Source organism: Anastrepha ludens, chromosome 6 (genome assembly GCF_028408465.1).
Source record: "Anastrepha ludens isolate Willacy chromosome 6, idAnaLude1.1, whole genome shotgun sequence".
In the NCBI taxonomy this organism is placed as follows: Eukaryota; Metazoa; Arthropoda; class Insecta; order Diptera; family Tephritidae; genus Anastrepha; species Anastrepha ludens.
In genome coordinates, this window is record NC_071502.1 from 38,759,218 (window position 1) to 38,772,924 (window position 13,707).

At 34.4% G+C, this 13,707-nt stretch overlaps 2 protein-coding genes and 2 non-coding genes across 6 annotated transcripts in view; 3 read left to right on the plus strand and 1 right to left on the minus strand.

Moving 5' to 3' along the window:
* LOC128866230 (helicase domino) overlaps positions 1-13,707 on the plus strand; it is a 47,417-nt gene that overhangs the window by 8,940 nt on the left and 24,770 nt on the right. Inside the window, exons 1-4 of one of the 2 annotated variants that reach the window (XM_054106794.1) lie at positions 2,285-2,640; positions 8,024-8,813; positions 10,245-10,542; positions 10,814-11,108. In XM_054106794.1, the coding sequence (XP_053962769.1) occupies positions 8,035-8,813; positions 10,245-10,542; positions 10,814-11,108 (1,372 nt within the window). In that variant the 5' untranslated portion in view covers positions 2,285-2,640; positions 8,024-8,034. Of the gene's footprint in view, positions 1-2,284; positions 2,641-8,023; positions 8,814-10,244; positions 10,543-10,813; positions 11,109-13,707 lie in introns of those variants that run through there. The other variant, XM_054106795.1, reaches the window with a different exon arrangement.
* On the minus strand, positions 77-1,714 carry LOC128866237 (DNA repair protein RAD51 homolog 4). 2 transcript variants are annotated; one of them, XM_054106812.1, is made up of 4 exons: positions 1,324-1,711; positions 854-1,263; positions 662-787; positions 77-567 (listed from the first exon to the last, which is right to left on the minus strand). In XM_054106812.1, exons 1-4 carry the CDS (start codon positions 1,575-1,577, stop codon positions 323-325), a joined length of 1,035 nt encoding a protein of 344 aa, XP_053962787.1. In that variant the 5' UTR covers positions 1,578-1,711; the 3' UTR covers positions 77-322. The 2 variants fall into 2 exon arrangements, with proteins under 2 accessions (XP_053962787.1, XP_053962789.1); XM_054106814.1 differs by having other exon boundaries at positions 418-590; positions 1,324-1,714.
* LOC128868965 (small nucleolar RNA psi18S-841/snoR66) lies at positions 7,806-7,935 on the plus strand. Its single transcript, XR_008455183.1, has one exon. It is a non-coding gene; the product is annotated as a small nucleolar RNA psi18S-841/snoR66 (small nucleolar RNA).
* LOC128868962 (small nucleolar RNA Me28S-Am2589) lies at positions 10,603-10,709 on the plus strand. Its single transcript, XR_008455180.1, has one exon. It is a non-coding gene; the product is annotated as a small nucleolar RNA Me28S-Am2589 (small nucleolar RNA).

Genomic DNA, 13,707 nt, shown 5'->3' on the forward strand with positions numbered 1-13,707 from the left:
TTATTCAATTCAGAATAAAAATCTAAAGTCAATGGCCAATAATTCTATGGTACTGAGATGTGTATAAAAACAAAAATTGCAAAAAAAAATTAAGTTTTATTGAATTCCTATTTGCAAGTCGCAGTAATTTGGATCATGCTTTGGTTATGTTGTACATGTGTTGACGCACGCACACAAATTTAAGTTGGTACTGTAGGAACCTTATGTTTGGCAAGCAAATAAGTTGCTCGTAAAATATGTTTTATCATTTGGGATTAAAAACTATTTAAACTATTGTATCATTTGGAAGATGTCTAGCTCGTGCGTTTTTAATATCTTCAAATCATAAAACTCCAGCAGAAGTGATACGTAGAGTACACACTCCATTAACAGCAGTGAAACAACTTTTTACTATTCTTAATATGCGCTCATTCGTGTTGTGAGAAGCTTCTGTAGGCATTTCCAGTGATAGACGTAGACGCGGTGCTCGATTCCAGTATTCACCTAATGCAGGACGCATGCTTTTGCTGCCTATCAGACTAGGTGAGGCAGTAATCTCATTAACATTTGCGTCATTTTCGGCCACATCTGTAGGAAAAACGTTTTGTATGCTTTGCAAAGCAGTTTTGCACAATCACAGCAAAGTCAATTAAGTGCAATATCTAAGGGGAATATTCCATACCTGTGCCTTCGGCTATTAGTTGATCTTCGTCAGTATTCACCAATAAATTTACATAAATAAAAGCGACATGATGCTCCTTCGATAGCTTGTATACCAAGTTGTTCAATGTCGCCAACAAATATTTTCCTAGCATAATAATTATGTTTTAATTATTTGGTAATTATAATTTGAAATTAACTTAAGATATCAAACCTTTCAATCGATCTGCTTCATTGCGATATGTGAAAAATACGGCCGGTAGTGCATCAATTATAACTAATTTTACGTTACTTCCTTCAGCATTTTCGTCAGCCATCAATTGCATGTGCAGTTTTTCCAATATATTACATACGCCTTCAGCAGAACTTGTACGCTCCACCAAAATATTTTGCATTATTCGGCCGCAATCGTTATTGAGTACATTTCGACAGCGCAGCATTTCCATAATGCGTGAACCCGAGAAGTCAGTCTTGGTATCCAAATACAGGACTGTCCCTTGTGATTTGGTTGCAAAATTTACGGCGATTGTATGGCATAGTTGCGTTTTCCCAACGCCTGACTTTCCGCATATTTCCCATACACTACCAGTTCTGAGTGGTGTTTTAGCCGTGAGCATATCGAAGCTATTATCAGGAAGAGATTAATCTTTGCAAAAGAAATTGTTTTTCACGTTGAGTACTTACTTTTCGATACCAGTATTGTATACTTTAGTTCGCGTATTCTGTTTATGCCAAATACATTGTTGTTGCGGGAAATAATCCTCACCCAATTTTTCTTTCATTTCCAATATAGCGGCTTCCGGCAAACCTGTGATTTCTATTAACTCTGAATTGCTAGTAATGAACAACTCATATTTTGTGGTAATACATTTGCGATGGAGTTTTTTCAATAAATATGTAGAAAGTCCAAGGCCATTGAATTGTCCAAGATTTGCCATTGTAAACTACTTGGCTTACAAAATCACTAAATTTTGTTTAAATTGCTTAGTAAAGCAAACCAATAAATTTTACAGAATGTTTCTGCTGAATTGTATATCGACCGCAAATAAATAACTTAATAGTGGCAAAATATGAGAATCATACTAGTTCGATACATCGATATTGCGGTTTCTTAATTATCGGAATTTCGTTAAATGAAATCCACATATTTCGCTATGAACTGATATTTTCACATGTTAATCCACAAGAAAACAAACAGTAAATGAACAAAAGTTTAAGTAAATAATAATAAACGAAATAAATGTTTATGTATGGATTTTTACATAATTCCAAATTTAAAAAATAAAACACAGATATCCGTGACTATAAATGTATATCGATACTGATTGAGCCACCATCAATTTAAACACAAACATGCTTGCCGCAATTGACAATAAATTAAAAAAAAAATAAATATGTCATTTATGTAGCTATTTTACAATTCAATTGAAAAATATATAAACACCAATTTGAAAGAAAAAATTGTATCATATTATTGCGCACCCGACCCTCGCATCAATAATATTGAGGTTTCATTTAGTGAATTGAAGAAATTTAATGCAACTCTGTGGAAAAATGGCTGCCGGGCTAGTTGACGGAACGCACAATGGCACAATGGCGCAATGGAACAATGGCAAAGTGGGAAAGTAGCAAAATGGCAGGTTCGTTTGTCGAGTTTTGAGTTCGCCGTTTCAGTTTCCGTAATGTTCTCAACGCGTTTGGATGTGAATTCAATGGTGCGCTTGATGTTTATGGAAAAATTATAAACTTGAATGAAACGGAACATATGGTTTTATGTGCGAGTGAAGAGTACAGTGAAAGCTGAATTCCGGTGAAGCGCAGAAAATTGTCCAGATTTTACATAAAATTTGAATAGTGATTTGTATGGAATATATTACGAAAATATTAAAAATTATTGTGTCTCAATAGAGAACTAATTAGGAAAATTGAAATAGTAATTGAGTTTAGAACAGATGTCTACAGGAAAACCAGAAATTTCGTGATTGAAAAAAGCTGTCTGAGGTAAGTGGAAATGGCTGCAAATCATTCGTTTGATCAGGGTAGAGAAAATTCGTTTGTCGCAGTGTTGTATTTTTAGTACTCGAGTATCGTAATGAAAGAATTAAAAGTTTCAATAGTTATTTATTAAGAAACCAAAAAGTGTATTAAAAAGGTGTGGTTTTTGAAATTATACAAAGCTTGCTACATTGTATGAGGTTTGTGTATTGGACTGGGGTTTTTTTTTTTGTTTTTTTTTTTTTTTTTTTTTTTTATTACTTGGCTTGTCGTCGGAACGGCGTATTGCAAAAAGTGTAGTTGGAACCCTCAATGTGGCATTCGGCAAATGAAATATCAATATGGCCGCTGCACAAAAACAGGGAAGTCGTTTCACAGTTCGCGATATTGTTTCGTTGTTCAGTCATTCTCATTGCAGTGTTGTCTTTGTGATATGAAAAATTTGTAGTTTTCTTATAATTGAAAAATTACTGAATTATATTGTTATAAATTATGTGCTAATTTTTCAGTTAAAACACTCGATTTGAATATTTTTGTTTTTCATGTAACCTAAAAAGGTTTTTGTGTGTTATTTTAAAAATATATTTATTTAATAAAGTTGCGTCGCATATTAACCATATATTTTTTTTAAATGTAATTTCGTGAAAAAATTTATAATTTCATCAACCTTCTCCAATCCTTAAAGTAATTTGATAACTTAGCATATTCATCTTTTAATTTTAGGGGGCTATAAAATATTTTATTTTAAATAAATCTCTATCCCTTGTTATGATTTTTGTTGTAAGTATGTGTATGCTAATTACCATATAATAAAAACATTTGTATACATATAAAAATATATCATTTCCAATAGTTTAAAAGCCTGTGAGAAAAAAGTTATAACGGATTTATTTTTAATTTTCAATGAAAAATTATTTGAAATTCAAAAACAAATGTGTGTTTTAAATGCCAATAATAATACGTTTAAAAGTTTTTTCCAAGACGTCTGCTATTGTTGCATATATACATATGTATACACGGAATAAGTAGCCAAAAAAGAATTATTAATAATTTCTTTTAACCAATTCAAATTAGACGAAATGTTTGAATGAAATCGAAATAGATATTTATGTTCCATATTTCGTGAATTTAGCAAGAGCACTCTGTGTTATCATTTCAATGTGTGATAAAACAATTTGAAATCTTGCAAAATTAACGCATATTCAAAAACTTTTGGATTACTTCTATATTCATAAGTGAAGAAAATTGCGACAAAAATTATTCATTATAATGAAGGCTACATACATGATTATAAAATTTTATTACTTATAATTACTTATGTACAGGTTAATGAATTAAACTTAAATAATGTTTAAGCACTAGCTACAAAGGCTAGTTGGGTTCGTCTTGCTAAGTCAGAATTAATAATACTTATCTAAGAATGCATAATAGAATATCAAGTTTCAAAATATATTTTTAGTTCGTATAGAAATTTAATATTTCTTTTGTTAGTGCTGACTTCTTGCCGAATACATTCAAGTTCTGGACAATTTTCCAATATATGAATTATGATAAGTTCATAGGTATTACAGTAGGGACAAGTGAATGGCTGAGATTGGTTGAGGAGATTTTCATAAAATTTTCTATCTTGCCTATTATACAAAAGTATAATGGTTTTAGAAAGGGTCATTCTTGTGAGACGGCCTTAATTTGGATAATTCACGAATGGAAAAAGAGGATTGATGTTGGAGACAAAGTACTTGCAATATTCCTTGATTTTAAAAGAGCTTTTGCGACAATTGATCGCGGTATCCTTATTCAGAAATTGGAAGGATATGGAGTCAGAGGTGTTGAAAAGAAATGGTTTGAATCCTATCTTTGTGGAAGATCGCAACAAACAAAAATTATGGAATTTACTTCTCAAGAGGAACATGTAGATATTGGAGTGCCTCAAGGTTCAACGTTAGGAGTGGATCTCTTTTTGCTATATATCAATGAAATAAATACGGTGTTAAAGTGGTGTAATATTGCTTTGTTTGCTGATGACACCTTGCTATACATAGCTGATAAAAATCTAAGTGATATCCATAACAAGGTACAAGAGGACTTGAAAAATCTAGAAATATGGCTGTGCATGAATAAATTAAAGCTAAATACCGATAAAACTAAATTCATGATTCTCAACTCGAATGAAAATTTGCGATTACAAATTGGTTGTGAAAGCTTAGGTGAAGTTAGCACAATAAAATACTTAGGAGTCATAATCGACAAACAATTAAATTTCTATGAACATGCTGGCTATATATGCAATAAAATTAGTAAAAAGGGAGGATTTTTGAGCAGAATTAGAAAAAGACTGAGTTTTGATAATGCAGTAATGATTTTTAACACAATCATATTGCCACATTTTGATTACTGTGCAACTATTCTTTATATGTGCAATAATGATATTAAAAAAAGGCTTCAAGTTTTGCAAAATAAAGCAATGCGTGTAATAATCATGTGCAATATATACACATCAACGTCTTCTATGTTACAAATGTTAATGTGGTTGAATGTAAAGCAACGTTTGGCGTTAGGAGTCCTAGTTTTTGTGTTCAATGTAAAGCACAGTATGTTTCCTGTGTACCTCCAAGATGAGCTCGTCTATGTCAGAGATATTCAACCTTATAATTTGAGAAGAGCAAATGACTTCAGATTAGGAAGATTTAATAAGAGAAGCACTCAGAATTCAATAATGTATAATGGCTTAAAATTATTCAACACTTTACTTGATGTAATAAAAAATGAAAATCATTTGCTTCACTTTAGAAAACTTGTAGTGGATTTTATAAAATTAAATATAAATTAAATGAATTTGGAATTTTATATCATGTAAAATAATAATGTAAAATGAATTATAAATGTAAAAGTTATATATAACTAATAAAGAAATAATAATAATAATAATAATAAATAAATTTTGATAATTGACTGCATTTTTGTTCTGATCTTGGCGCTTTTTCACTATTCAATTGAAACAATTTACTTGTAAAAAATTACGTTACGTACAACCGTTATGTGTAGAAATTATAATTCCATTGGGTACACGTCCGCGGGCTTAAAAATGCTACTGCCAGTGCTAAGTGTACGAGAAGTTACAACTACTCAGTTGATTTCTGTTTATTTCAGAATGTGTAATGCAAAACTTCTTGTGCAGGTATATGGCCTCTGGTGACGATCCAGCATGCTTGTCCAGCAGGCTTATATGTGTGCGTGTCGGGTGACACTCGTACTTGCTTCGTGTCACACATACTTGTTGTCGGCTTTTGCTTGATGAAAATCAAAAATTTTAGATATTAGCGTCAAGCACCCGACACGCACACATATAAGCCTGCTGGACAGCATGCTGGAGCGTCACCAGAGGCCAATAGTTTTAGGTGCTCTTGTGACAAGTTATAAGTAAGGTAGTCCTCGCAAAAGTAATATTATTAATTAATGATTTTCAACTATTGATTAGCACACTAACTTCGCATAATATAGATTAAAAACGGAAATCACCTTTTTCTGTTGATGTTTTGTTCCCGGTAAACATTTTCATGTAATCGAATCAAAAACGACGCAACTTCGAAGTCAAAGAAAATTTAACAACCGGAATTTTAAAACACACAGAGTATATTCGAAATCTTTTCATAGAAAAACTTGGGAGACTGATGTCGATATACACATTGGCATATGCTTGTAGATATTGGCTAAATCGTTTTTTTTCTTTCTAAGTATTTAAGTCCCGCACTTGAGTCGCTTTATCCGAATACTATATTTTGCTCACTCGTATACAGGAGTACTTCTACTCTAGTTGACTTGTCTCGGCTCATCAATACTTTACTCTTATCTTCTCAGCTATCCGTAAATGAAAATTTAGAAAGGAAGGGGTTATTGCTTTTGTTGTGAAATGGTTGCATTGATTACAGAAATATGCTTGTGTTTTTACACACGTAAGTATATTTTATTTGCGCGCAGGCTTAAAGTGCTAGTAATTGATACCATCCAGATGTGCAATTACGGTCCTTTTTGGTTTTGAATATGCTAATTCTTTTTATTGTTGTAATGACAGACCTCGCATTAAAGCGTTGTCATTTTGAAAATGGTTATATTATTCTTGGAGGTTTTACTTCGAAATCTTATGTTTCAGGATATAGCTCAAAATATGTGAAAAATACTTAACCCAAAATTTCAATTTGGTCAAACATTTTGTAAAGCATTTCTTCGGTATTTTGGGTAAATACTGTTAATAGAGTTTTACTTTTTTGATGCTAAAAACGAAAATTTTCCTGTTATTTTGACATTATAAAGTAAGCATGAACACTGAATTTTCTGATAATCGTTATCATATTCGTTCAGCCAACGCGCACGGTGAATCCAATATTTGGCTGAAAACTGGTTTTGCAAAGCGGTCTTCGCTTGAAATTAATTCAGCACCGGAAATCGAGCTGTCTAAGAAAAACTGATCGCATAACAGGATAAATCATTGACCACCATTTTAGCTGAAGAGGCAATTATTTTTTGTATTTCTTTGAAGGTTTTGTTTTAATTCCAAGATTTTGATCAAAGTTGTGATTTTGTTGAAACAATTTTTGGTACGTCTCATATAATATTTATATAATTTCAAGTTTTCTATTTATCCTTATTTCTTGAAAACTGTTAATTTACCAAAACAAAAAATTGCTTTAAGACAGAAATAGTTTTTTAAAACAAATAATTCCGTCTGATAGTAAGTTAATGGCAGCACCGCTTCAAGATATCCAAATAAATTGATACAGTCATTTCAAAGATTTCGGATGCTTAATTCTCAGGGCATGGGAACTACAGGAATTGGGTATAAACGTATGTGCATAAAATATTTGGCTGCAAGGGGCACATAATAAAACAATTCGCCCTGAAAGAAATCTTCTAAATTCTTAACTGGGCGCACCACTTTGACGTCTTGGCTTTTGCTACACACAGCGCAATGGTTCCTGTATCAACCTGTAAAGGGTTAAAAGTTATTCAATATTTGGCATTATATTCGGGAACACAAAAGGGAACTGCTAAATAACTACTATATTGAATACATTTTGATTTTCGATTAGTACTAAAATTAATTCTAACTGCAAAAAACTTACAAAGGTTTTTTGTATTTTACGTTACGATCTGAATATAAATAAATTTATTCATGCAAGAGCACTCTGTGTTATCATTCGATTGTGATAAAACAATTTGTAATCTTGCTATAGAAAAGCAAAATTTGCTTTACACTTCTGAAACTGCTCCCTTGTTTCAAAAGTGATCCAATTTTGCAACAGTCGACGACTTTTATTAGTACACTACGATGCCTGCACTAAAAAATTAGTATTTATTTTTCATCAAAAATTTTTTGTTCCCCCATTTACAGATGCATCAAACATGAATGAAGGTGAGTCAGCAGGAGGGGGGCATCAACGGGCTAGCCCAGCCCCTCCTGCTGTATCCGACCATAGATCAGTTTTATCGTCAACAACTTCAACAACATCGGTGAATACGACCACCAGTAGCGGTGCAACCATACCCGCAACTTTAAAAATTACCACATCTGATTCATATCACGCCGTGGCAACAACGTTTGTGAATACATCCACTACACCTCGCAGCTTTCAACAAGCGTTTACTCAGCAACATTTGCAGAAGCAACAACAAGTTTCCACAACAAAAATATCAGGAACTAATAATCAAAGTACTCAAAACAAATCGGTACACCAAAAGAAATTGCAACATCTGGTGGCGCAGGCGCATCAATTGCCTATGCCGCAAACTACACAAGTAGCGGAAACAATAAGTACAGCAGCAACTGATATCGTTTCGGAAGCACAAAATCAATTTGATAACAAAACTGGTGTGCAGATTACACAACACGTGTTAACGACGGACACGTCCGGCAGTCTAATTAATAATTTCGTATCCTCAACGATTACACCCGGTTCAATTGCAGAGGCGGGACAGCAAGATATACACAGCGGTTCACCGCTGCCCAAGCGACCCAAACTTGGGGGGAGTGTCGGCAGTAGCTTGCCTGCTTCGTTGTTGCCAGCAAGTGGGAGTACGCAGGACAACGGCAATACGGCATTGTGTGCACCACAGGATATAAATGCGCTCAAGAAGCGCATTTTGGAGCAAAAGAATCTCCGTTTGCGAAGTCTTACAGAAAGGTATGTTGTTGTTGTTGTTGTTGTTGTTGTTGTTGTTGTATCAGTTATTGGGTACTAGAACCAATTACTGCTCACCTGAATTTAAAAAACTAAAACTACAAAAAATATTAGTTTGGGGAAAAAGTAATCCATTATTTTTGTGCACATTGTTTAAAACTGTTTTATGATCGATCTTTAGTTTCTGGGCGATGGTACGACTAGTAAGATGCCGGTCAACTTCGAATATTTCTGTAATGTTATCGACATTATCGACATTTTCTTTAACATCAAAAATGCCTGAACGGAATCGACGAAACCACAATTGCACGTAATCAGTTGTAGCAGTATCGGCACTATAAACACCATTCACAATCTCAACGGCCTGGCTTGCATTTTCGCCTATAAAAGAAAAACTAAAATGTATCGAATTTTCTTTTTGGTGACTTCCATTGTAACAGAATGGAACAAACAAAAAACAGCAAAAGATTGAAATTTAAACTGTTTGATCTGTACTTTACGAGATATCGATCACTACAGCCATCTACCCAAAAGAATAACTCAGAATGCTGGCGACATTTAAAACAATTGGCTGGTCGGTTCTAAATTACGCTACGCCTGTCTGGTCGCTTGGCACTATTGATACGCAGTGAACAAACTCCAGACATATAAAAAAAAGTGCTATTAAGACAGCCACGGAATGTCTCTTAAGGTCTCTCTACAACACCTACATTATGAGGCACAGATGCTCCCTCAGGGAGAACAATAAACTGCTCAGCAAACATTTTCTACTCGGCTGCTACTGCAGGTTTCACCCCTGTAGACACCTGCTTGAACCAGAGCCGCCTCACAGGCACGTCAGGAGCAATCTCTTCAGCTATTCCGACGAGATTTAGGACAAAACTAACCTATAACTACTGGGCCGGACAGTGTTTGGACATACACTCAACGGCATTCATCGTGAGACACCACTTTCCTAAACTCCCGACCCCCGAATGACACCACCCACAGCAGATGAAGAGCTCCAGCTACACCGAGAGACCCGCCTAACCTTGGCACAATTATGTTCTGTAGCTTACGTCACATCCTCATCAAACCCACTCACCTAACACCCCTTTCCCTCTGGACACAACCTATCGAAACTGCACGTTCCTGGGCCGCCTAACGTTAGATGAGCTGGACCGGTATCTACAGTGCACTGGCAGGGTTTAGTAAGGTGTTACATTAATAACCGAGAAAATAATAATTTTATTTTTCCCCAAAAAATATATTATATCTAATCATTTCTGTGGCGGTACGCCATAGTATTTTAAGTCAACTTAACATAAAAATGAAATTGTGTTCTTAATAGCGTTCTAAATACTAATCTGTTCGCATAATTTTCGAATTTTCTGTTTCTTATGCTTATTCATAATTTACTTAAATTTAAATAAAAACTGTTTTTTCTGTTTACAGACACACAGAAAATGTCGCCGAATTATTCTATTTACAAAGCGGTGGCAACATGATGGACTACCCGACGTGGCGTAAGAAACCACCAACCCCGCAGTTCGTCACCTTCAGCAATGCTTATCGTCTAGATCAGTTGGTTAGCGAGGACAGAGCTGCTGTATTAGTTCAGCAAAAAACTACTGATAACATAGCAACAATAATTGGTGTTGCCAGCGGCAATCAAGCGAATCAGCAGCAACAACAATCACAGCAATCACAAAAGCAAACACAAGACTATTTGGCTGCAATCACAAATAAAACGGTTAGTAAAACTAATATTCAGAAAACTTACCGATTTGAAATTCAGCTTGAAAGGTATGAGCTTAAAATGATGATAAAATGTCACTGAACAAGTTAACTGGCTCTATTTTTGAAAAAGTTAGCTTTCAAAGGATGTTCGCATTTGCGAGGCATTTGTCTGATTCATACCATTCAAATTTATTTCAAAAGAAAATAATTGTGCGATAAATCACAATTGTTTGTTGTTATTTTAATAAATTTTTTTGTTTGTGTTTGCATTTTTTACTTTGCAGAGTACGCAATCTCAAATAGCAACAGATATAAGTAGTAGTAGTGGTAGTAACAGCAACAGCAGCTGCAGTGGAGCTTCATCGGCAGCTACACAGAACGCTGGTAATTCGCTTACTGCCACGGCAACAACCTCAACGCCTGGCAGTAGTGGCAGTGTTAGTGGTAATTTAACTTCCACTGATGCGACTAGCGACGTACTGCCACAAGGTGCTGAAATCAAAATTCCCGCCATAGGTGCAACGCCTGTGGCTGTTTCCACAAAGTTACCAGCAGCTGTTGTACAACTGACCCAACAAGGTATGTGTCCACATCTTATGATTAAGCTTTCTTAGTTGAATTATTTCGTTTCTAACATTTCATACGAATTCTTTATTAAAACAAAAGTGCTAAAAGTTTAACAACAAAAATGTAAAATTTGCCACTTCCGTTCGCTTTCCCGACTGTGCACACACACACATACTCAAAACCTTTTCGCCTCCTAAAGGAAATTTCTGTAATTTTCATTTACCCTTACCAATATCACCTACTTAGTTTATTTAGTTTTGTGTATATGAAATATAACTGTAAATTGGCGAAAAGGCATAACAATATTACTAAACTAAATACATCAATATTTCAGATAAATAATAAGATTTAGACATCTTTGGCCACATCATCTAGTTTAGCCAATATTTAATTTTTTATTTTTTTGTTCACGTTTTTCTTGTATTATACTGTCAATCTCACAAACACACTCACACTTTCTCACGTTATTCTGTTGTGTATCATCTCTACATTGTATCATTATATAGGTCACATACCCGGTAGACCTTTAGGAGGTCGGCACGGGATGGTATTTGGTCAAATACCCACCCCACCAGCTGTAGGAAATTCTACCTTACCTTTGGTGCCAGGTGCTTATCGTTTTTTCAGAACAAGCAATTTCTTTTACTTTATCAATTAAATAGTTTTTCAGTTATGTAGTTAAATTTTGCCGATATACATACATATTAATATAAATAAATAATTTGATTTTGATTTGATTTTCTTTGAGGTAGTTAAGTGTGCATTCCATATGCAATTGGAGTATAGTAAAATTTTTTATGCTTTTTCATGCTTCTTGTAAAGTTAATTTTTTGATTATTAATGATTGGATTGGCTATTGGTTCATTTGGATTTCTAGATAATTTCTAAGTATAACTGTATTATTTTTACTTATTCTAATTTCCTGCCACAATCATTGACTTCTCTTTAACATTATTTTTAGAAATTTGTAACCTTTAGTACAAACCATTTTTATCAATTATGTTCTCATTTGAAGAGTTGGGTTAGAAGAATGTAAATCAATATGTCAAGAAAAATCCATTTTTATTTTATTTTATGTAACCTGAAGTGTTTATTATGGCAACATTCTTCTTTTTTTTTACACAGCTAATAAAAGGCAGATAATACAGGGTGTAATAGATCTTAAGGGCGAAGTGCAAACTTCTATCTCCATATTTATCTTTCTAAATCAGACGACAAATAATATTGCCCAATAATTCCTCTCCTTTGTCAAAGCTAAAGTTTGACTTTAATTCGATTGCTCAGCCAGTTTATTTAGAAATGTGTTTCCGTCTTAGCGGGGCCGTCTTATGTGAAAGCTCTTTTGATATCCGTGTCCAAAAAAAAAAACTTCAGCTAATAGCTGACACGATCCCAGTTAAATTCTATTATTTTCTCGATATCTCGCAAAGTATCGCTCAAAGGTGACATTTCACATTAAACATTTTTGTGCTGTTTTCCTGTTTGTTCCATTCAGTTGCGAGTTACAGGGTGTTAACAATGGGAGTCAATAAAGAGAAAATTTGGTACATTTTAAAGTTTTTGATAAAGGCGGGTAGATCTGGATATAAGCCCGGCCAAAACAGCCATTATTCCTTTCACCAGGAAAAGAATTTTACCAGGAATGAGAGAGATCAGCATGGACGGGGTTGCTATTGGTTTGATCAGCGAGGTTAAGTATCTTGTCGTTGTCCTCGATGCCAAGCTTAGCTGTAACAGGCATGCTGGCGCAACCTTGTCCAAAGCAACAAAGGCTCTCATGATCTGCTAACGTCTAGCAGGAAATTTCCTGCGGCTGTGGTGACATGGAGCGGTCGCTTGTGCATCGACAGCGCGGGCAGTGCTAACAAAACTTCAGCTCCTACGGGGGCGAAGCGGACCTGCCGTACATGGAATTGTTGAGGTTGCAGCTCCCAGTTACCGAGCTACCCAGAGATGATAAAATTCGAAACGAAGTTTAGAATTGAACTGCTAATGACTGAATTGCCATTCTGAGCGACAGTCCTGTGAGATCAAGTCTTCACTGGTCCTTGAGTGTATCGAGCAACTGAATCTACTAGGAACGCACAATCAGATCTGGCTAATTTGCGTTACAATAGATTTTATTTATAAAAAGCTCGTTTTTTTCAGGTGGTGATCTGTATTTTTTGCCGTTTGGAGTTAGTTCTTTCACATTCATATGGTATTTTATTATTCCGCACTTTTCGCAGTCTTGTTCAATGCTCAAAATTTACATTTTCAAGACTTTACTATTAATAAGTGCTAAATAAAACTTAAATGCGATGTTGCCAATTGATTGTTTACAACCCAGAAGCCTAATCATTCTAGATTATCGCATACAAAAAGAATAATTATGAACGTATTTTTATGTTGCAACAACAAATGATTCGTTGTTCTGTGTAATAATAAATTAACTTTAATTTTTAATTAAATATTCGCATATTATTTTATTGTGATATATAATATAAGTACAGTCTTCGAGCACGAGTTATTAAATTAAAAGCTGCACTTTTCCAAATCACGTAAAATCTGAATGATTATTTTACGTGGTGTTTATTCGTATGAGGTGCTATAAAAATATTCAGTGCGATGT